The sequence below is a fragment of the Candidozyma auris genome, chromosome 7, assembly GCF_003013715.1.
Source record: "Candidozyma auris chromosome 7, complete sequence".
Taxonomy (NCBI): Eukaryota; Fungi; Ascomycota; class Pichiomycetes; order Serinales; family Metschnikowiaceae; genus Candidozyma; species Candidozyma auris.
In genome coordinates this window covers 721,408-743,206 of record NC_072818.1, presented here as the reverse complement: position 1 = coordinate 743,206, position 21,799 = coordinate 721,408, and the positions used below count along the sequence as shown (strand labels likewise).

Here is a 21,799-nt window from a genome sequence, read left to right as displayed (position 1 = left end):
GCAGCCAATCAGGAACTTCGACGGAGGCTTTTCACCGAGTTGAAGCCTGGAAGCAGGCTCAATTTTCATTTTCCCGACCTCAAAATCTGTACTGACAATGCTCTGATGATTGGCGTTGCCGGAATGGGAATTTTCGAGCAATTGAGGCTCAAGTCCACTTTAGACGTATTGCCCATAAGGAAGTGGCCCCTCGATCAGCTTATAGACGCAGGCGGTTGGGAAAGCGTTGATAATTATGAATTTGAAAAAGTCACGGGGTGGACGGAAGATCCTCGTCTTCAGGAACATCCCGATGAGGAATGAAAGGCTCGGTGATGTTGTACTGAGCAACAAGCTGCCTCCATGTGGTGTGGTCAAAAGTGGCAATATGATGTGAAATGGGAGCACCGTCGTCAGCTGTATCTCCCTCGTCAAGCACCTCCACATAGGGGGTGCCGTCTTCGTCGCTATCTAGACGGATCTTTCCATCTCTGACAAGGAAACTAATATAAAACAAGTTCTCCACCAGCTGCGCGAATGAAAATGGGTTCAAGAAGAATACGAAGAAATTCAATTTCTCTTCGGCGCTCTTCGTCACCAATTGTCTGTATATGCTTCTCACCATATGAGATGTGCTCTGTTCTGGGTCTGTATGGATTTCCTCCACCGACACCTTCTGCGCTGTGGTTTTCCCCTGTGTATTTAGTGTATCATCCACATTCCTTGTTCTGGGACCCAATCTCCTCCTTTGAGTAGCCAAAGGCCCGTAGAGAAACTGCGACTGGATAGGCTTATACCCCAACAGGTAGAACATCGTGCCCAACTTCCTCCAGTCAAACGAATTAAATAACTCATTGGCCGCTGCTTGGTCACTATTGACAGCTTCCTCCACCGCTCTCTCTCCTTCCTCAAAGTGATCAGGGTTCATGTACTTCTTAGCAGCATCAACAAACTCTTCGACAGTGATGGACTCGCTGTAGTCTCCAAACCGTATATGTTCAGCGTTCAACGCAGCAAACGCCGCTGTCTTCTTCAACGCCTCTGAATCCTTCATGAACATGGGCAATTCCTTGATATCGTTCTGTGTCACTTGGGCAAAGATCTGCGCTAATTCATTGATCTTATCCATGACAACCTTTCCTGCCTCCCCCTTGTATGCTAAGGCCTCTGCCTTTGCCACCTCTTTCTGATATTGCTCATATGCCTCAGCAATTACACCGATCCCGCGGGTCTTGAGGTTGTTAGAGATATTGTCGATGTTTTGGGCCACACTCTCGAGATCAGATTCGCTCATATTGAGTAGTAGCTTCGGTGAATGATTCGGTGCGAATTATGGGGTACGCGATGCTCATATACTGCTAATATCCTTGCAGCCGCTATCACCCACGCTTAATAGCAGAGTCCTTTCAGAGTAGAGTTGATTTGATAAACTAAGCACATTTGTGGAATGGCAATCAAAAAACTCGACCCCCTGGTGATCAACAGGATTGCCGCTGGAGAGATCATCATCCAGCCATCGAACGCGCTCAAAGAGTTACTCGAGAACTCGATAGACGCTGGTGCTACAAGTGTCGACATTCTTGTCAAGGATGGCGGCTTGAAACTTCTACAGATCACAGATAACGGCTGCGGTATTGCCGTGGAGGATATGCCTTTGCTTTGTGAACGATTTGCTACATCGAAGCTCTCGCTGTTCGATGATCTTGAAAGTTTGGCCACTTACGGGTTTCGTGGCGAGGCATTGGCGTCCATTTCGCACATTGCAAGGTTGAGCGTGGTGCTGAAGACCCCAGGGTCTCAATTGGCTTATAAGGCGTTTTATACGGGCGGTCAATTGGCCACACCAAAGTTCAAAGTGGAAAGCAGCGACAAGACTGCTCCTAGACCGGTTGCCGGAAAAGACGGAACACAAATCACCGTGGAGGATTTATTCTACAATGTTCCCTCCCGTCTTCGTCTGATGAAACTGAAGCTGGACGAATTTGCTCTGATCTTGGACGTTGTGGGCAAGTACGCAATCCATACTGATGGTGTGGGGTTCAGCTGCAAGAAATTTGGGGAGTCGACACCAGCTTTAGCCACGAGACCACAGGCAGCGCTCAAAGAGCGCTTGCGAACTGTTTTTGGCGTGAGTGTGGCCAGTGATATAATTGAGTTCTCGAAGGACGGTCCCTTGGAAGAGTACGGGCTTGCCAAAGTCAGCGGAGCCATTACTGGACTAAACTACAACAACAAAAGAAGAGCCATACCTGTGTTTTTCATAAATAACAGGCTTGTGACGTGTGATCCTCTCAAAAGGGCTCTTCTCTCCTTATACCTGGTATTTCTACCTAAAGGCAATTATCCGTTCTTCTACTTGAGTTTGGAGATCAAACCACAAAACGTTGATGTCAACATTCATCCTACGAAGCGTGAAGTACGCTTTTTACACGAGGAAGAGATCATTGAGTGGATTACGGGCCTTGTTCACGATACGCTTTCATCACACGACACTTCACGAACATTCAAACAAAGCACGTTCAAGAGAGTCACTGAGGGTGTTGACGATGTGGCCACCCAGGCGAAGAAGTATAGACAAGAGAATAAGCTTGTTCGAGTTGATGCATCTCAACCTAAACTAGAGGCTTTTGTGTCCAAGGAACCCCGGAGCATTACCAGCATTTTAGACGAGGCAAGACACACGGAGGATGAAGCAAGTGAGAGCTCTCAAGAAACAGAGCGAAAAGAGATTGATCTTGACAGTATCAGAGAGCTTCGTCAAGAAGTGCGAGATAAAGTGGACCGTCCCCTTACCAACGTGTTTAATAATTTGGTGTATGTGGGAGTGGTGGATAGCACGCGAAGACTTTGTTGTTTCCAATACGATGTAAAACTTTTCTTATGTGACTACGCTGCCGTGCTTGCGGAATTTTACTACCAGGTTGGCCTCACTGAGTTTGCAAACTTTGGCCGCTTCATACTTGAGCCAGCCATGCTGTTGGAGGAGATATTGAGCCCCCTCTATGATAAGCGCACTGACCTCGTTCCCCGCCAGGATGTTGTGTCTACTATTACTTCTATGACCGATATGTTCAGAGAATACTTCCAAATCGACGTGAGTGAAGGAATACTTCGTTGCGTGCCCTTGCTCTTGGCCGGCGCAGAACCAGCCCCATCGAAGTTGCCTTTTTTCCTCTACAGGTTAGGCACGAAAGTCGACTACCTGAACGAGAAAATCTGTCTTTCACAAATCTTACACGAGTTGGCCCTTTTGTACGTTCCACCACCAGTGGACCAAATCCACTGCAATCCCATAAGCGATCTGCTAGAGAACTTTGTGTTTCCCCAAGTGAGACTGCGTCTCGTTGCCCCTGCAACGCTCATGGACCATATTGTCCAGTTAGCCGATCTCCCGGGCCTTTACAAAGTATTCGAAAGATGCTAAACTGAACCCCACACTTCTAACCATGTGAAGCGCCCAGCATGTGTTTGCATAACTTTCTTTTTCCTATGGCTGCGAAAAATTGCCCAAACAGGGAACTGGACATTAGTGTGATTTTTCTCAGGCGCACATTCAACCACGGCTATGTGAAGAACATGACAAAAGCGAGGGAGGTGCTAAAAATTTGGGGTACCTTTTTGACAGCTGGGCACGAGTAAAAGAAATTACCCGTGAGAGCGATCTTTTCAGCGTCCTCTTTCCTTGAGTCGTCCTTGCCCGATATTTATTTATATTTTCAGAACATTTCCTACTAGAGAGTTTTTCCCTATCACTGCTATAATGTTTATCGAGGCCTCTCCAAATGAGAGGTATATGAGGACACTTTCATTAGGAAGTTTCCCACAAAATGTGTTAGACTTTCAAGAGTCGCCCGACTTCTTCCAGCAGATTGCTTTTGTCGATTATCAACTTCAGTTGCTAATTCAGCACGATCTAGGCGATGCTATTGCTTCGTCGAATAAGAACACCGAGGCTGCCCGGTCAGCCACTGAAAAATTGGCCGAGTTGAAGAATTACATCACTTCAGTCAATGCCAATTACTCCAAAAGGAGCCAATCTTACTCAGAATCTTTGTATTATACCGTTGTGTTGGCAGACTTGCACTACTTGAGCTTCGAATATGAGAACATGTCGGCAACGCTTTCGCTGTTCTCGTTAAGTGGCTCTCCACACCTGGAATCTGAAGCACAAACTGACTTCATTGAGTACTTGACTGCCAGATTCTACGCTCTTTTCGGCTCGGGCAAGAGAGAGGGTGCCTACAAGCACTGGCTCGAGTACTTGGCTAAATTGACGAATTATGGTACTAAGAGCCAGATTGCTGCTAACAGGTGGCAGGACACAATCTTGCTTAGAGTTGTTGGCCTTTTGAGCTCCAATGGCGCCAGGCCGTTGAGATTCAAAGATATCATCTCTCAATCATTTAGCGAAAACGCATGCAGTGTGATAGCTATCTCGAGCTTTTGCTTGAGACCAGAGAACGAAAAGTACGTGATCAAGGAATTCAAAAATGACTTCAACGTCTTTTTGACGGAGCTCATCAACACTAAAGTGAAGCAAAAAAAAGACTTCCCAGATGCTTCTGTTGAGAACTGCGAGGAAGAAACCTTCATCAACTCTCTTTACGAGTCTATCAATGACATTTCCTCACAGAGACCGCTCGTGGCCCAGGTACTCAAGCCAAAACTTTCAAAGAAGTTTTTGGTAAATATGACGGAAAAGACATATCAGAGTTTTGCGATTCTTTCTAACTTGATTAGAACTTTGCTAGACTTGGAAGAGTACGATGAAGCCATTGCTGCTCTCAAGACTTACATTGACTACGTTGAGAAAGATCAGGAACAAAACCACGGTCGTGTAAACAATATCCTTGACGTCATTGACGTTTATACCGTGTGTCTCCAACACTTCAATCCCAAACATTCGTTCATTCCAGTTGCAAGAGAAGGCGACATCACCAAAAAGTTCAAGTATAACGATTTGTATACGGTAGTGGAGCAGCTCAAGGTTTTCACAGAGAAGCTTTTGCATTACTTGAGTGAGCTTGCAAAAGTGGCAGATTTGCACTACGACGAAGAGGCCGGTTTGCAAAGCAACAGATTGTCATTCCTTTATCACAGATATAACACGAATTTAGTGATGTCTGACCAGTCTAAGTTTGTCAAAACTGTGGCAAAAGCGTGGTTTGTCATTGGTGACTTTTATTCTTATTTAACTTCTCACCAATCGCCAACTCCGGAAATCATGAAAAAGAATGTCGATTTAGTGCTCAAGTATTGGAAGAACAGTCTTATTGTGAACTCGACAGGGAATTCGACTTTGCTATTCCGTTATGCATTGGAGTTGTCGTATAACGGGTTCGTGGAACCTGCCATCAAATTGTGCAAATTTATCTTGAAGAAGTACCCGGAGCAATTTCAAGTGTGGAATTTGCTTGTCTTGCTACTTTCGGCCGATGAAACAAAGGCATCGAGTGTTGATGACAGATCCAACGAAGCTAATAATGCTGCTGTCTTGGACGACCTCAAGAAGTCTCGTAGCGAGCCATTAACGTCATCTGAACTGGAAAGTTTTGTGGAGGATGCATTGAACATTGCTGGCCTTTACATGCAAAAATGTCAGCAGAAAGGTACGAGTATTTCATTTCAGAAGAAGTACTCTATTTTGCAATTAAAGATGACGCAACTAGCAATGTGGGAGGCGAAGCACGGCATCGAGTATATTTTAGAGTCTATTGCCGAAGTGTTTGTCTTATACCGTGAGCTATTTGAACTGGGCGATTCCAAACCAGAGCCACCCCAGAAGAGTCTCCAGCCTCCACGCTTGTCCGTGGTTAATTCAAGAGCCGAGAGCAAATGGTCACATCGCCCAAGTGTGGTTGACCCTTCAGTGCCAGAGCTCAAGGTCGACAAGTCGTCTCTGAGAGAGCACCGTGCTGCCAAAGATAAGATCAAGAGGTTGTCCAGAGTTGGAATTGAGAGCAACAGCGCCGGTAAGACTTCAACTAAAGCACATCAAGAGGCAGTTAGCTCTTCTAAGCCCGCCCGTCGTGTTTTGCAAGAGATTTGGTTATGGGCTGCGTCCATCTACCTCAGATTGGGATCGATGGAGGAGGCCGAGGAGTGTATCGTCGAGGCGGAAACGGTATCACCGCCCAACGTTAAGACACATACGTACTTGGGTCTCTTGACGTCCAAATACCGCAAGTTCTTGTCACTCCAGGAGTTTGAGAGATCTTTGGAGGAGTTCCATCACCCAGAAGAGAAATTCAACAAAAAAGCCTATGGCGTCACGTTACTTGGCATGTGCAAGCTTTTCCTAAAGGACGACGATCCAAGCAACTCTCTCTTCATCTCCAACAAGGATGTTGATGCCGGTCTAATCCGTATCAAGAACTACTTGGAGGAGTACACACACTGTTGGCCATATGGATACAATTGCCCTGAGGTTTGGTACTACTTGAGCGCAATTTACGAGAAATTTGACGACAAGCTCTTGTTGAACGAGGCACTCTGGAAGTGTGTTGAGCTTGAGAACCAACGCCCCGTGAGAGCATACTCTGTGTGTGAGGACTGGGTTTGAAATTAAATAGACTGTGACAATGAGAGGGGCATCCCCAAAATAAAAAGAAAGAAAAAAAATGAAGAAAGAGACAAAAGAAAGAATGTGTAATTATAGGATGAAATAAAAAGAGCTTTGATGTGGCAATGTCAACGTAATATTAAGCATTCTCATTAGTTTAGATGCTACTCGTTATCTAAGTGCTGCAATGACTTTTCGCAGCCAATAACCTCATCGTGAGGATAACCATAAAACTGAGTGAAAGAAACGGACCACACACTTGAACCTATATATAAATTTATAAATAACTTCACGGTGTCAGCTAAATTGCAGCGAATCGGGATCTGGTATTTTTCCAGCACAGAACCATGAGAGTTCACCTGTGTTGTCTCATTCACCCACGTTGTTTTGAGTAAACACTACTCAGTAAGAAGGTCGAGTCGTAAACTACAAATTTCAACATCTTTGATCATTCTAAATCACCATAGCACCACTGAATGTCTTGAAAGTTATCGAAGTGGTAGGTTCGGCCCAACGCCCTGATCACTACTTTCCTTGATCTATGTCTGCAAACAAGTAACCTAGCTCAAAATCGGCAATGCACACACAAGTACTGACAAATTTAAAAGTGACCTCAACACTCATCACTCCTTACTGCAAACTTATTCAAGAAACCATTTTGCCAAGTCTTACTCCCAAGTCGTCCACCTCATGCCTCCTCCTTCCTCCTCTTCGACCTACACATAACGAGAACCGATCGGCTTCACTCTTCATCTTTAAACTCCATCATCACCCTTCAACTTACACAACCATGACAGAGATTGCTCCCAAGACTGTCACATATTGCGAAGTTTGCTCGTTTCCCCCTGAATACTGCGAGTTTGGAGGCCAGTTCAAAAAGTGCAGAGAGTGGCTCAGTCAAAACCACAAGGAGATTTTCGAAAAGTTGTACAGTGATGAAGCGTTGGCCAACGCAACCCTGACGTTGTCGATCGAGAAGGAAGAGAAAATCCACAAGGACTTGGAGAAGAAGCAGGCAAAGGAGGAGGCCAAGGCGGAGCGGGAGTTGAAGAAGAAGCTCGCCTCAAAGGTGGTTATCAAGAGGATCGAGAGAAACAGAAGGAAGCACGTCATTTCCATCGGTGGCTTAGAGGTGTTCAACATTGACATGAAGAAATTGTCCAAGACGTTTGCGCAGAAGTTTGCCACAGGTGCCTCGGTGGTGAAGAACGCCGAGAAGAAAGACGAAATTGTCGTTCAGGGTGATGTGAGCGATGAGGCCAGGGCGTACATTGAGAAGTTGTTAGAGGAGAAAGGCTTGGATGAAGTCAAGGTGGAGCAGATCGACGATAAGAAGAAGAAGAAGCGGGAGGAGGCCGCTGCTGCTGCTGCTGCCGCCGGCGGGAAGAACTAATACAGTATATAATGTCTATGGGAGCGTGTAATGAATTCTATTGATGCATGATATGATGGTTTAGTGGTGAAATTCGTCATAATAGTACTGACCACTCAGTCGTATTTCTCTTTTGTAGCCCACGAAACGCCGTACTCGTCGTAGTCGGGCCGCTTCATGAGAATTCGATATATGTGGGCGATGCGCCGCTTGGTGTTAAACTTATTGGTCTTTGACTTCTTGCCAATCAGGTTGCGTTCTTTGAGTCTATTGCCCAAGCCAAAACCATCAGTGAGGCCAAGAATCGCCAAGTTGGCGCTCTCCTGGTCCCCAGTGAGGTGACAATTGAGCTCCCAGAGCGTGACCGCCGTGTCTTCGTCTCCGATGTGGTGATAATATTCGCCAAGATTGTGTAGACTCAACGCAAGTGCACTGTCGGTATCTTTATTGAGAAAACGCCGTAGAAGAATCTGTTCCAGAGGTTCAAAATTGGGCACGGCAACCTCGAGCTTCGGCGCCAAATGGCGAAGCGCTACGGACAAGCGAGCAGCTTTTCGAAAGTAGTTCATGATAAGCACGTTGTCGTAATTGCTCGTTCCCTCATCACTCTTTTTGTATGAAAGTAGCCAGTTTCCAAACATGGCAGTAGCCAAAGGCACGCAAAGTCCTGATGACCGGTTGGCATCACGAATGAGCTTCTCGTAGAGCTCAGGCTTTTGGGCATTAGCCTTTGACTCTGCGTAGAGATCAAGAATGTGGTTGAAATCATTGATCACAGGAAGAACGTCTTGCAAAAGTGCCTCCGGAATGACCAGCTCAGAAGCATGATAACGCCTTAAATTTGAAAATTTGACTTCCCCCAACTCATACTCGCTCTCTGAAATGAAACGTAGCAAGTCTCCTTCATTCGGTAGGATCGCTTGAAGCGTGTCGCCAAAGAGAAACACTTCACAAGACTCAGACCAATTCACATCTAGCGTCTCATTCTTGCCGTAGTGGTAGAATTTGGTATTCCAGTACATATGCACGTGGCGAAGAAACAAAGCGTTGTCATCTTCAGGCTCGGAAGTGCCAACCTTCCCATTTCGCTTGAAAAACTGCCGAAGCTTGTGCAAGTTTCCACGGGGTTTTTCAAGAGAACAATGCTGCAACTTGAGCTTCACACTCTCAAGGTCAGTATCGTCGGAAAAGTTGGAAAGAGACGAATACAACGAATTGCAACTAGATGCTTGTGATCGATAAGACTCTGGACGAGACAGGGTCAGCTTTAGTGGATTCAATGTAGCACCGGCGTCTTTGTTGGACATTGCCTCCTGAGGAGCCACCACAGAGATTTCTGGGACTCTCGGCACGTGATGCTCTGCCTGTTCTGACGGCTCATTGTCGGAGACGTTTTCATTGCTGCCATCAAGATAAGCACTTAAAAGCGAATTGGAATAATACAGCCGAGACTTGTCCATGAGTATGGTAAATGATGTTCGGCTGTTATTGTCAGGCGCGTTAAGTGGTGATCAGCGCGCATGCCCACGTCTAAAAAAAATTGGTGCCAAGGGTACACTCTTAAGACACACATATACGGCGCGGATATTTTCAGGCATCGGACCGGTTGCAAAAAGGCCGAAGAGACAGTGCCCACTGAGTCACAGCGTAATAAATAGCTGAGTTGATGGAGGAAAAGTAAACAATTTTGCAAGGGCATTGAAAATGAGCTTATTCGCAGGATTTCCTCCTAGAGGTGCATCTCTATCAACCCTCTTTGTCACACCTCCCCAGTGAACTTCCATTTTATGAGAGCAACTTCGAGATTGATGGCACCTTGTCGTTGCCATGGAGCACTGGGGATGTAACTGACGACGATGCAGCCGAATTGTTCTTGGAGGGCGCATGCGAGTTGATAACCTAGTTCCCTGCAGAGGCCACCGTCGAATGGGTAGTCAGTTTTGGGGGCTGCGTCTGGATGCTGGGAAGCTTCACAGGCTCGTGCTCTTGTTTGATCGCCGGAGCGTACCCGTTTGCAGGCAGCCCATTTGCTGAAGACATCGACGAATAGTGTGCTGGATCAGAAACCACCAACTGAGGGAGTTGGGGTGGAGGCACCGTTTCAGCGGCTCCTCCAGCAATAGAAACCAGTGGGAGCAGCGAAGGGAGCAGCGTAGGCGCCATGTTGGCTCGACTCAAATCAGTATATGAGCTGTTTTTTGTGGGCGGCAGATTCGTCATCGATGCGGTGCCTCGGCTAGGCAACGGATTGAGTGGAGACGTAGTTGCTGGAGCAGGTGGAGCAGCAGCAGGAGGAGGAGGAGGTGGCGGTGGTGGATGAGGAGCCGCTTGCATCGGTGGCATAAGAGAAGGATCCTCATACATCACCGGAACCTGTGGGGCCATAATTTGCACCGGCACTGGCGAGTAGGCCACAGCACCCACAGGTTGAAACGACAAGAGCGGACCGTATGGAGACTGCAAGATTGTGGCCGTTGTTCCAGGCGGCGCTTGGTGAGGAACAGGAACGGCAGTTGGCGGCGCCTGAGGGTCCAGCGACGGCTGAGTCACGATCTGGTAGGGCATGTATGCTTGGACGTGTTCGACTGGCGGTGCTCCAGCAACGGCGGCCACTGGGTGATGCGGGAGGTGGCCCAGGAGAATATGGGTGATGGGTTCTTTTGAGTTTTTGTTATTATTGTTGTTGTTGTTGCTCGTGTTATTGTTGGTGTTGCCATTGCTACCGTTCTCGTCCTTCTTGTCCTTGACGTTATCCTGGCGCAAGTTCTGGTTGTACTGAGCCAATCGAAGAGCGTTTCTTGCGGGCGCATCCAAGTTCAAATAAGCACAGTGCAACTTCCCCTTGACGCAGTTGAAGCACTGCGGGAGGTTCTCGTCACACTTGATTCTTCTCTTCTTGCAAGTGCCACATCCCAAGTGGGAGTTTCTGTGTTTTCTTCTGGACGTCTTGCGCTTGCGGTAGGGGTCTTCCTCGTCAGAGTGGGACGTTTCGCCAGCGTTGCTCTGGTTGGTTTGACTGGAGGTGCTGCCGTTTTCACTGTTGCTGTTTCCTGGAGACGAGCCGTTGGAAGGGGTCGACTTGGGGATTTCGCTCCCGTTTTCCCTTTTCCGTGTTTTGGGGCTCTTATCGGCCTCTTTTCGTGCTGGAGGCAACGGGTTTCGCAACGCCAGGTTGAACACATCCATGGCTGTGGAGATCGGCAACTCTGTTCCGGGACAAAGGTGGTTGAAATTTGGGACTTTTTGGAGGTGCTCACCTGGGGAGGCTGTTTTTGCTAGATTTGCAGTGTGGAGTAGGTGGATTTCTCGGCGTGGGCTATTTTCTTATAGGCCAGCTTCAACAAAACCTCAGGAAGAAAAAGAGTCGTATGGGTAAAGGCTCACGTTGTGCCGGTTTTTCGCAGATGGCGGAAAAACACTATCAGGTCCATTACAAGGCCTGTAGGATGCCCAGGAAACGGCAGCTGTGTGCAGGCGCGCGCAGCATATACGAGTGGGGGTCACCAAACGACGAAGCGAAATACGAGGCATGGCAGCGACGTTCACGGAGTGGGAGTCGACAAAGCCCTGGGAACGCTGTGATTGGCTGGTGTTGTAAGTTTCTGCGGAAAATCTCCTCGTTAGTGGCTGTCTGGGGTGACCTGTTTTTACGGCACTTTGTCGGAATACGGTGCCTAGGAAGCGCACAAGATGCAGCGTGCAGCAAGTGTTAGCGATGGCTGAGCCAACAACAAAGGTGTGGAAGAAAACATGCCTGGGGGCCGCCCTAGATTTAACGAAGCAGTCACTTCGATACTGGTGAACTTTCCACGAAATTTCCGCGGTTGCGTTGTCCCTAAAACATGATCACTTCACCGGGTTGCTCAATCGACCGCTTTGTTGCGTGTGAGAATCCTATACAGACCACTCCTCCTCTTCTCTTAAAGTTGCATGCCGACATTGCCCGGGCCACTGATGGAACGTTGCCGTCGTAAATCCTCGTCTTTGTGGTTTGGTAATTCTTTCTTCCTGCCCCCAAGGGGAATGCGATTCTAAGATGAATAGAGGGCAGAGAATAAATACCGCTATAGGGACTGCTCTTGCACAGACTTATGAGGATACTGCAAAAAGCCCCTTGTTTTTAGACGCCGCCCAATATTTCTCGGATTTAATCTCATCATCATCCTTGTGTCTTCAAGCACTGCCTGCAGCCGCCCTCGTAATTGACGCACTCTCCATGCACTGTTGACACATCCTCAATAATCGAGACGAGGTTGCAAAAAAACAAAAAGCTGGCTCCGTCAGTAGAGTTTCTTCTATTTAATGTGCTTCTTCTCTGTCCTCGATTTCGCCGACTACGTCTTCTGGTTAACCTTCTTGTGGCCCCTTCTCTGCGCGCGCATGCAAGCACTGCCTTGGCACGTCTCTGGAGTCTCTTAAGGTTTAGGTGTTCTTGGAATAAATGTTGTATGAATGGCTAAGTTGCGCTAAACAGCAAAACAAAGCCAGGCATAAAGCCATCCTGAATAGTATACGGCACGGTGTCTGTCGCCGCTCATCATCCTTGCCATGCCTTTTTTTTGTTCCCTTTTTCTTCGCAAATGCCACAAAAACACGACCGTTTCACGTTATCTCCTAGGCCCAGAAGCAAGTCGCTTATTGAGCGACACACCACAGACCGCCCCATGGAGTAGCGGCACCGGCGCCAGCGCTGCAACCTGAAATCACCCGAGAAATGTTCCGAGCGATTTGTGCGCTAAGGAAGCGAAAATGTGCCGGTGTATGCCCTGCCTGTAAACACTTGACGTGGGAATGCTTTTTTTTTGCGTGTGAGTCCTTAGAACAATCTCTTGCCGAGACAAGTAGCTTCTTCAGGAATTGAACAATGTTTTCTTTTGTAAATCAAGAGCCTATTCTTAATCAAATTCTTCAATCTCTCCCTTTACCCCATAGGCAATCAACATTCGCTTTAAGTTGCATCTGACGATCCTCAATCTTTGCGCTACCAAACCTAGCAGTTCTTTGTTTCTCAGCCACTGCCATTGTCACCATATTGTGACTTTATTCACTAGGCTGCACTTTTCTTCTTTTCTTATGCCTGTCTACTATCCCCAGCGTCGGGCTCCCGGGGCATGTACAGCTCGTCAAACGAGCCCATGCGTCGCTCCCACCACTTCTTGCGATGTTCGCTCTTGCTCACTTCTTCCATAAGCATTTGGTCTTCACATTCCTCCTCATCGTTCTTCTTTTCGTCCATGGTGACGCCAAAACTCTCGCCTTTCTTGGTTATCTCGTACCGGTTGCCATGAACCAAATCCTTCATCACCAATTCTCGCGTCCGCCCAAGAGACTCAATGGCTGCAACTCTCTCGGCAGTGTTTTGTAGAAGCTCGTCAAAGTGAGGCTGCGATGCTATTTCATGGAACGCTCGCATCATGGGCACTGAGTCGGCCCGAACTCGTGAATCAGAGTCAACCGTGAAAATGTTGAGGTTGTCATACAGCTGGATGTAATCTGGCCGGGTCATGATTTGCCGTGCTCTCCAGAGGGGAAGTTCAGGTAGATGGTGGTTTTCATGATGCTCTAACACTACATCCTCATCACTTGCTTTCGACTGGATAAGCGTGTTCATTCGCTGACGGTCCATCTCCACAAAAGCCCGCATGAGGAGCATTGCACTCGTTGCAAACTTGCCAAACTCCATGACATCGTCGTCCATGTCCTCTCCCAAAAGACCGCACTGATTAAGGAACCACGTCTTTTCCCGGTCGATTATCTCATTGCATGCCTCAATCACATCCTTGTGCCTGGCAACTTGACTGATGTGCTGAGGACGCCCACCAATCAAATCATACACTTTATGGCAGAGTTTCGGATCGAGCTTGAGTTCAGGGTACTTCGTCAGGGGCCAGAACTTGCCACGAATAAATTGGAGCACCTTGACTGTTTCGTGACGATTGAAATCTCGTACATGGACAAGCTCGAGTCTTGTGCCCAATCGCTTGAGCTTCTCGTATACCCAGTAATCGTCTGAATTAAACACCATGGTCACCAATTCACTCCCACTAAGCCCCTCTGCTTTCTGCTGGAGAAGCTCCAATAATTTAATCCCCTCTTCGTTTTCCTTGATCAAGTGCAGATTATTGATCACCATAATCAACGGCTTATCACTCTTGCCCAGCATTCTCCTTTCGATTGCAAGTGTTTCCAACTTATTAAAGGCTCTCTCAATATCCAAAAGGGCAGTGGTGTCACGAGGTCCTCTCATGCTAAACAAGGAACCAATGTAGTCTTCAGAATAGGCGAAATTCAACGCTCTCCCCAACCGAATCCGGAAAATCTCCGGGTCTGCGTGGGCATCGAAAATGGCAACGTTCCGCCCGTCGATCTTTTTCATGGCCTCCATGATCAACGTCGTCTTGCCCGTGCCCTTCTCGCCAACTACAAGAAAATATCTCCCCTTGACCTTCCCTGACATGATGTCATCTAGCAACCGCTGCTGGGGCCGATCAACCCAGAAGGCAGACAAGTCGTCCTCAGTGTTGTCATCTTCCTCCGCCTCCGGGCGCTTGTTGGTCTTTTTGTGAACAGCCAATTGATACGCTGGGTCGCCGCTTTGGAAAGCCTCGCTCATTTTCTCCAAAACGTGTCGGTTGTAGAATTGGTGGTACAAGTAGCCAGAGAGTCCTAGAATGCCAACAGAGCTCAATGTGATGCCAATTGTTTCTAAACATTTGAAAAGAAACCGCCCAAGCTTCTCCAAGGTCTCCTTGAACTTTGATTGTGGCCCCTCCTCTTCCTCTAAGTTCTCTCCTTCTTCTTCCAATGCCTCTTCCTCCCGTTTACGTTCTTCCTCTTCCTTTCTACGCTTGTGCTCTTCGTCTTCGTTTTTATTTGGCGGTCCATTTCCACCTCCACTTCCGCCACCTCCACTTCCGCCTCCACCAGCTCCTCCAGCATTGACGCTTTCTGTCCATCCTAGTCCCTGCACCTCGGTGGTGATGTCTTTGGTTACGGTTGAAGGCGCTCCATTGCCCTTGTCGTCATTCTTCTGCTTTTCGTCGTTGTACTTCTTCACAATTTTTTTCTTCTGCTGGATGAGTCGCTTCTTGTCCTTCTTAAGATCTTTGTTCTCATCACTCTCATCGTCTTGCAATTCCTCCAAGACATCGAAGGGCAACAATGGATTGATGATTCTTCTAGGCGCACTGAGCTGGAACTGCCTGGAGAGACGAGGAGACACTCGAGCTGCTCTTAGTACGGGTCGGAACATCTTCACCCGATATCAACAAAACGTTGGAAATCTTCGGCAAACCACTATATACTGGTTTCGGTGCATGTCCCCTGCAGGGCGTGCAGTATCTAGATTGATAAGCCTAAGGTTTATATAGTCTATAAAAAAGGGCCTGCCTGACTTAGGACAAATCAAAACCGGAATCGACGTTGATGGCGTAGAGAAGCTTTTGTCGAATGAGCTCTTTGTCTTGGTAATCGGGAAGCTTGAGAAGGTTTACGCATGTCGACGCCGTGGGCAATCTGTCTGGGTACTTGCCGCTGTTGCGAATACCAAACTTTGGCGTGAGAGATCCAAAACCAAGAAGGGGTGCTTTAGAGACCGAAGTGACAAATTTGATAAGTCGGCACCGCTCTTTGGGGCTCATCTCTTCAACAACTTCCCAGAACAACCTGATGGTGATATCATCGTCAAAGTATCCACCATAGCTCACATTGTTCTTCCAATCTTCGATATTCACATTGCTCTCACCTCCGCTAATCAATTTCTGCAATTCGAAAGGATCAAACATATTGAGCCATTTTCGGTCGATGATCTTGTGCAAGCCTTCAAGAAAATGTCTCGAAGGCAAATAGAGACATTGGTTCAACTTGAAGTTGGCAACCTCGTGGATGTAATTGAGTCGATTGGTCGAAGTGACACTCACAGACTCTCCATGAGGTGGCTGGAGATCAAACTTCACAACTTTGCCATCGACCACTTCGTTGATGGTAAAATTTAAATCGAGAGCTCTGATCTCCTTGTCGTTCATCTCTAGCAACTTCATGAGGTTGCTGTACAAATCAACATCCAAGTACTGAAGGTCGTTCACTGAACTCCGGGATGCACTGTGAGCACTAGTCCATTTAGTAAGAAAGAACGGAGCAAACTCGATGTCCACCAAGACGTTCTCGTAAAAGCATTTACCGATTACCATGCCGAGAAACTGAATATATAGAAGTCTCTCCTGCTGCCTCTTCAAGTCGATCCGCTGATGAACGCTCATGTATATATCATCATTTGGATACAACTCATTATGTGACGGAGTTTCCTTGAATAATGCATGTTTCAGATGTGGATTGAAGCCTTCCATAGCAACAGACGTCAAAAGTTCTTTAGTGATGCCACCCCCATCGATTCCGGCTTCAGGGCCATGCTCACTATGAAAAGTGACGGAAATTTTCTCTTTGAACTTGTGTCCTAAAGGAAAGAAATTCTTGAAAGCATCCTCAAGGACAGCATTTCTTGAGATGTCTGCTTCAAAGCGCAGCGGAGGATTATCCATGAAGAAGCTGTACGGATTCTCCGACTGACGATTTTCTTCTATCAAGCTTTGGAATACTTTGACACGGTCCTTGAAGTCCACGAAATATGATGCCTTATCTAAGACTTCAAGCTTTGCAATTGCATCGTTTGTCCGCTTGGACTTCACATGACCAACTGCTGCATGATCTGAATCGTTATCGTCGTTGTCGTGAGATGTAAACGTTTGATCGTCCAACACAAGCGCAATCATGCTATCAATGTCGAAGTTGAGGTGCTTGAGCTTCCAGAAAGATTTCAGAAGGAACTTGATCCTCAAGTTCTTGAAGTACAACAGATTGAGCAATGCCAAGGAAGACGACTTCAATTTGTTGTGATCACCGAAGATCTTCGCTTGCTCTAGCCTGTTGGTGTTAAAGATGAGTGTAAGGGATAAGACCTTCAAGAAAGTTGCAAGCTGACTAGCATCATCTCGAGATATCTTATCTTCGTTGAAGCTTTCAGTATCGTTGCTTACAAACAACCAATACGACATGATCTCCTGAAAAGTGTAAAGCATATTCCAAAAAACACTGTTATCTAGTAACTGGCGGTTCAGCTCAATGTAATCAGCCAGTAGGTAGTCTCTCGAGGCTTCAGCAGAGACGAAAAAATCGAAGATAGGGCTGCTCTTTAGCTCTTGAAAGAACCTGGTATGTGAGCCTGGTGTAATTGTGATGAGCATGCAGAGTTTTGTTGGTGGCTGAATTAGGTGCATCATGGTAGCAATTGTTTGTAACGCCATACTGGCGCCGTCAGCGCCCACATGCATACTAACCAACAGATTCATCACTATAGAAACATACTGGGAAGTAAAGAGTCTAAGTACAGTGTCCATATCCTTTTGAGAGACAAAGGTGCACTTTTGATGGCTTTCTTCCTCATCCTCATCAGGAAGTTCTGTGGACAAGGTAATCGTAGACATTGTGGATAGAATCTTTGCGTGAACAAGGTATGCACTCAGCAGCGCCACTTGATTTCCCTGAAGAGTCAATGTGTTTACGAGAAGCGAGACCTTTTGCTCATTCGAAAGCGACATGATTTTGCGTTGATCGCTAGAGTGAATCGCCGAGGCACATACTTGTGCAAGATCCAGATCGGGTCCCTCGGGACGATACGACGCAAGAAAAACGAGAAATTGGCCCTCAGGATCTGCAGAGTTGATCATGAAGATACATTTCGTCGCCAAGTCACTGTCCACCGCCTGTAGTTTCAGAATGATCCCGCTGAACGCGCTATGCGGTTCTGCCGGTGCCCCATATTGCCTTAGCAAAGCATATAGGCATTCGCTGAGAGCAGCTCCAGTGGAAGACTTCCCTAGTAGCCTGTTGATCAGCTTGTACACAGCCAACGCTGCTCTTTGTGAAAGCTGTCCATTCTGACCCTCCACAAACCACCGAACAACACTCTCCAAATCACCAGACTTCGAGCAGTACCTGGAAAAGAGCTCAAGCTGAAAGGCGTATTTGTTCCAATCGCCATCACTTTTCCAACCCTCCACTAGCGCCTCCAGGACAGCGTGCAACTCCAACCATCTACGCACGTATCGCTGAATTAAAGTAGCACTGCGTTCTCGAGCACGCTGCTCGTCCCTCTGCTGTCTCTGTAATTTTGTCTGCTCGAGGAAGTTCTTCCCTCGAGGCACAGCACGCCTTTCGCCCAAGTTGACCGTTCTCTTTTTTGTTGTGCCAGTGAAGTTAAGCATGGAGAAGGAAGTGGTTGGTAATCAGAGCCGATATGCTCAGGGCCCATATAGATTATGTAAAGGAACCGAGCCGAGAGGATCTGAGATCAGAGAAGTACAACAAAGGAGTTTAAAGATGGATGAACGTGGTTAATAGAAATAATGTTAATATTAGAGTTGTGGGTTGGTAGTTTACATTTAATTGTTGTTAAATATTTAAACCGGGACATTGCAGAATAGTATCACTGGTGCCACCACCAGGTGTCGCAGATGGAGAACCAGAATGGAGATTGGTGTTTGGAGTGTCAGAAAGAAATTTCAGCTGAGTTGCTCTCACTTTATTTTATTTGAAGTATGCCGCCTCCTGTCTGTGTTGGATCCTTCAATTACAAAGTATGGGAACCGCTTTTCGCAGCCAGGATGTATTCTGGGAGTGAAAATGAAGGGCAATTGTCGAGCAGGAACGTCACCTGCAGAGGGTTTCACTGATTTGAGTAGGTGAATTTGTATTGTTAGACAATTGAATTTTGATAGTTTGGGCGAATGGCACGACGCTGTTCAAGGTTTGCAAGGAGGCATGAGGCAGAGCCTTCAGTTCCTACCAGACAAGTGTAGAGCCAGATGAACATGATAAAAACGATGATATCATTCTATTTTAATCATAAAAATCAATAGCAAAGTAGACCCTATTTCTAATGAAATTCAACTCTAACAATATAATCTTCTAAAAGCACGGATCTCATGTCTATCTGGCGCCTCATTCTAAGCTACCTCACACTTCACTTCGCGCTCTCTGACTTTTTGCACCCATTTCATCACTTCAAATATGGCAAACCTTCCTCTCAAGAACCTAAAGCTTAAGGTTCCAGGTTTCCATCCGCCGATATTTCTCACCAAGCGATGGAATAAAATCGTCTCAAAGAAGACAAAACCAGTTCCCTTCAATCAAGAAGAGGCGCTTGGCGACGCTCGTCACTTCGGGGGAGATAGCTTCGCCGTGGAAAGCAGCATCTCTTCATCAACCTTGAAAGACCAAAGAATCGTCATCAGCACGCCCAATTTGCTTTCGAGCGGGCCTCACCACCACAAGAGAACCACCCGACCAAAACGCTCTGTGACCCGCAAGGATGTTTCGACATTTAGGCAAAAGGCAGTTGCACTTTTGTTGACTGCGTTTGGGTTCAGTTTGTTCGCCAGCTTCGTGTTTCCCGAAAGTAAAACAGCCAAGGCATTCACGGCGGCGTCCTTCTATGCGCTTGTCGTTGTGCATATGTTTTAGTGTCTCTAGCCTCTGAGAAGGTCCACAAGATGTCCCACAGACTCAATGTAGTACAGCGGCACCGTCGAGGGGTCTTCTCCATCCAACTGGTCAACCTCCTCCTGAGATGTGCCTCCACTGAGCACGAGCAACGAAGAGCCGGCTTCTCCACCAAGTTTTCCGTCATTGCCAAATTTTACATCCGTGTACAAAGTGTCTCCCACCATCAAAGTTTTGCAGCGGTCAAACAGACAGTTCTTGAGGATTGAATCAAGGAGTCTCAAGCTGGGCTTGCCAACATCAATGAAGTCTCTATCAGCGGTGAACTTCATATAAAAGACAACCGACCCTCCAGCAGGCAACGTGGTGCCGTTGGGCCCAGGGTACGTTCTATCGATGTTTGTGCCGATGAACGGAATAGACCGGTTCTTGTGCAAGAGGTACTGCAACGTTGTAGATACACGCATGTAGTTGAACTTCTTCGTGGATCCCACAACCACTGCCTTCACGTCCTCGTCCACTTGAAGCAAAGGATGATCTGGCAGCCACGCGTCGTCCAAGGCTGGATCGTTACCTCCTACAGGCACATATCCTGCCTCCTTGAGCTCCGTTTCGATTCCCTCGTCACCAAGCACCCATACTTTGGAACCCTCGGGAATTTTCAAGTCTCTTTTGAGAATGAGAGCAGCAGCATAGCACGAGGGGAAGATCAAGTTCTTCGCTACGTTTGAAATTCCAAGCTTCTCAAACTTTTTCATGTAATTCTCTCTGGAAACAGAAGAGTTGTTGGTAACAAAAGCGTACGATTTGTTCATTTTGGTCAAATGCTCAATGAGCTCGGCTGCCCCGGGGATAATGTCCGGCCCAAGCCAGATCACGCCGTCGCAATCAAAGAGGAAATGGTCATAATGATTTAAGAGCTTCAAAGCTTCTTCCTTGGTACTGATTTTCTTCGTGGAAAGTGCTTTCTTGGTCATGGCCGGTGGTATGTGGAAAAAGCAATGTGACTCAATTTCAGTGAGACACTTTAATTACCACTGTGGATATGGGCATTTTCCTGTGCGGAAATGCACCGCTGATAAAAACAGGTCTAATCCAGTTGGGCCAACTTTCCCAAAAATTTTATCACTGAAACAGCTTCGAAGATCTCCCAAAACAATGTTTTGGCGCTACTTAGATCTCCCTTCTCGACTAAAGTCTGTAATTCTTCGGCTGTCTTTTTAGCGTACCTGGTAACCACCATAAGGTTGCAATTTGCAACCACCAGGGAAGTGGCGAAAACAGGACCTGACATGCTTGATCGTATATTGTTTTGGGTTGATGCAATATGGATTTCAACGAATTGTAAGGCGTTTTGCAATTCCGCCTTTGTCGCTATGACAAGCTTAGTAAGGTCACGAACTTCTGTTTTTTGGCACAAAGTATCAGGAATGGGGTCAAGCAGAGCATGATACCAGCTCAAAGGGACCTTTCTTAAGGAGGATATGTACGTTTCTTGAACATGTTGGAGGTCCTTGATGCTGAATACTGATTCCTCTAAACACGACTTCTCTTGTATGCGGTCTAGAAAGATGCCCAAACAGTCTTGAAGTTTCGTGGATTCTTTATTAGTGTTTCCATAGTCCAAGAAAAGGTTTTCTGTTGCTTTAGACTCCTTTGTCTTCACGAAAATAGTCAATGCCACTGAGCTGGAGAGCAAAATGGCCCCTAAGAGAGTGATCCACAAAAACCGGACTAAGAAGGGACGCGTCGTTTGCCGTTCCCTGTAAATTGTAAACATTCTCTCTCTCATATCAGGGCTAAATCTATAAGTGTTTGTGTGGAAACGTGCACTGGAGATGTGTAACTGCTAGGGTGATAAATGGTCCATATAGTGGGTGCAGGAGCCCCACATAGGATGAAAACAGGCACCGCCAAAAGCGTGTTCGTGAAGAAAGCTGTGTTGCAAAGATATTCTTTGCAGCGAATATGATTTCTGTCTCATTCAAGGTGGTCTGAGGTTGGTTTCGTCGCCAAGAGAGAGGGATGGAGGTACTCTGCCAATGCTGGAACATTCGTACACAATTGTTGATGAAGAAATGTCGAAGCCCTTATGAACTTGTCTTCCGTTTTTTGAAAATCCTCTCGAAGTGTCTATGTGCTCTACCGGCTCATTCGACGGAATCAGGTGAAATGGTTGGAGAATGACAATTTTCGCAGCCATTCCACGCTCGTCACCCAAACATACAATTGAATCTCCAGCCCCCAAATGCACAAATCAACAGGATCTTAATGAAATGTGCCCAAAAAAATGTATTTTCTTCCTTCACTCATTGAGTTTAGTGCACCCATGTTCATCCCCCATGTCCCTTTCGATGTCCGTATTCGTACACACTCATCGCACCTGCGAA

General features: G+C 46.8%; 11 protein-coding genes across 11 annotated transcripts; 4 read left to right on the top strand and 7 right to left on the bottom strand. All coding sequences in view use genetic code 12, as the record gives it.

Moving 5' to 3' along the window:
* Nucleotides 1-250: 250 nt before the first annotated feature.
* On the bottom strand, nt 251-1,273 carry CJI96_0005447 (Smc5-Smc6 complex subunit NSE4; the record flags this gene model as incomplete). The annotated part of the gene is made up of 1 exon (XM_029036444.2): nt 251-1,273. One exon carries the CDS (start codon nt 1,271-1,273, stop codon nt 251-253), a length of 1,023 nt encoding a protein of 340 aa, XP_028889335.2.
* A 153-nt stretch (nt 1,274-1,426) lies between these two features.
* Nucleotides 1,427-3,403, top strand: MLH1 (mismatch repair ATPase MLH1; the record flags this gene model as incomplete). The annotated part of the gene is made up of 1 exon (XM_029036443.2): nt 1,427-3,403. The coding sequence occupies one exon, from the start codon at nt 1,427-1,429 to the stop codon at nt 3,401-3,403; it is 1,977 nt and encodes a 658-aa protein (XP_028889334.1).
* A 336-nt stretch (nt 3,404-3,739) lies between these two features.
* Nucleotides 3,740-6,541, top strand: CJI96_0005445 (uncharacterized protein; the record flags this gene model as incomplete). Its single annotated transcript, XM_029036442.2, has 1 exon — nt 3,740-6,541. The coding sequence occupies one exon, from the start codon at nt 3,740-3,742 to the stop codon at nt 6,539-6,541; it is 2,802 nt and encodes a 933-aa protein (XP_028889333.2).
* A 790-nt stretch (nt 6,542-7,331) lies between these two features.
* CJI96_0005444 (uncharacterized protein) lies at nt 7,332-7,934 on the top strand (the record flags this gene model as incomplete). The annotated part of the gene is made up of 1 exon (XM_029036441.2): nt 7,332-7,934. One exon carries the CDS (start codon nt 7,332-7,334, stop codon nt 7,932-7,934), a length of 603 nt encoding a protein of 200 aa, XP_028889332.2.
* A 95-nt stretch (nt 7,935-8,029) lies between these two features.
* Nucleotides 8,030-9,373, bottom strand: CJI96_0005443 (uncharacterized protein; the record flags this gene model as incomplete). The annotated part of the gene is made up of 1 exon (XM_029036440.2): nt 8,030-9,373. The coding sequence occupies one exon, from the start codon at nt 9,371-9,373 to the stop codon at nt 8,030-8,032; it is 1,344 nt and encodes a 447-aa protein (XP_028889331.2).
* Nucleotides 9,374-9,812: 439 nt separating this feature from the next.
* ZCF21 (Zcf21p) lies at nt 9,813-11,099 on the bottom strand (the record flags this gene model as incomplete). Its single annotated transcript, XM_029036439.2, has 1 exon — nt 9,813-11,099. The coding sequence occupies one exon, from the start codon at nt 11,097-11,099 to the stop codon at nt 9,813-9,815; it is 1,287 nt and encodes a 428-aa protein (XP_028889330.2).
* Nucleotides 11,100-12,984: 1,885 nt separating this feature from the next.
* On the bottom strand, nt 12,985-15,165 carry CJI96_0005441 (uncharacterized protein; the record flags this gene model as incomplete). The annotated part of the gene is made up of 1 exon (XM_029036438.2): nt 12,985-15,165. One exon carries the CDS (start codon nt 15,163-15,165, stop codon nt 12,985-12,987), a length of 2,181 nt encoding a protein of 726 aa, XP_028889329.2.
* Nucleotides 15,166-15,307: 142 nt separating this feature from the next.
* On the bottom strand, nt 15,308-18,172 carry CJI96_0005440 (ubiquitin-ubiquitin ligase HUL5; the record flags this gene model as incomplete). The annotated part of the gene is made up of 1 exon (XM_029036437.2): nt 15,308-18,172. The coding sequence occupies one exon, from the start codon at nt 18,170-18,172 to the stop codon at nt 15,308-15,310; it is 2,865 nt and encodes a 954-aa protein (XP_028889328.2).
* An 805-nt stretch (nt 18,173-18,977) lies between these two features.
* CJI96_0005439 (uncharacterized protein) lies at nt 18,978-19,430 on the top strand (the record flags this gene model as incomplete). Its single annotated transcript, XM_029036436.2, has 1 exon — nt 18,978-19,430. One exon carries the CDS (start codon nt 18,978-18,980, stop codon nt 19,428-19,430), a length of 453 nt encoding a protein of 150 aa, XP_028889327.2.
* A 5-nt stretch (nt 19,431-19,435) lies between these two features.
* CJI96_0005438 (uncharacterized protein) lies at nt 19,436-20,386 on the bottom strand (the record flags this gene model as incomplete). The annotated part of the gene is made up of 1 exon (XM_029036435.2): nt 19,436-20,386. One exon carries the CDS (start codon nt 20,384-20,386, stop codon nt 19,436-19,438), a length of 951 nt encoding a protein of 316 aa, XP_028889326.2.
* A 113-nt stretch (nt 20,387-20,499) lies between these two features.
* CJI96_0005437 (uncharacterized protein) lies at nt 20,500-21,201 on the bottom strand (the record flags this gene model as incomplete). The annotated part of the gene is made up of 1 exon (XM_029036434.2): nt 20,500-21,201. One exon carries the CDS (start codon nt 21,199-21,201, stop codon nt 20,500-20,502), a length of 702 nt encoding a protein of 233 aa, XP_028889325.2.
* Between the last annotated feature and the right edge of the window lie 598 nt (nt 21,202-21,799).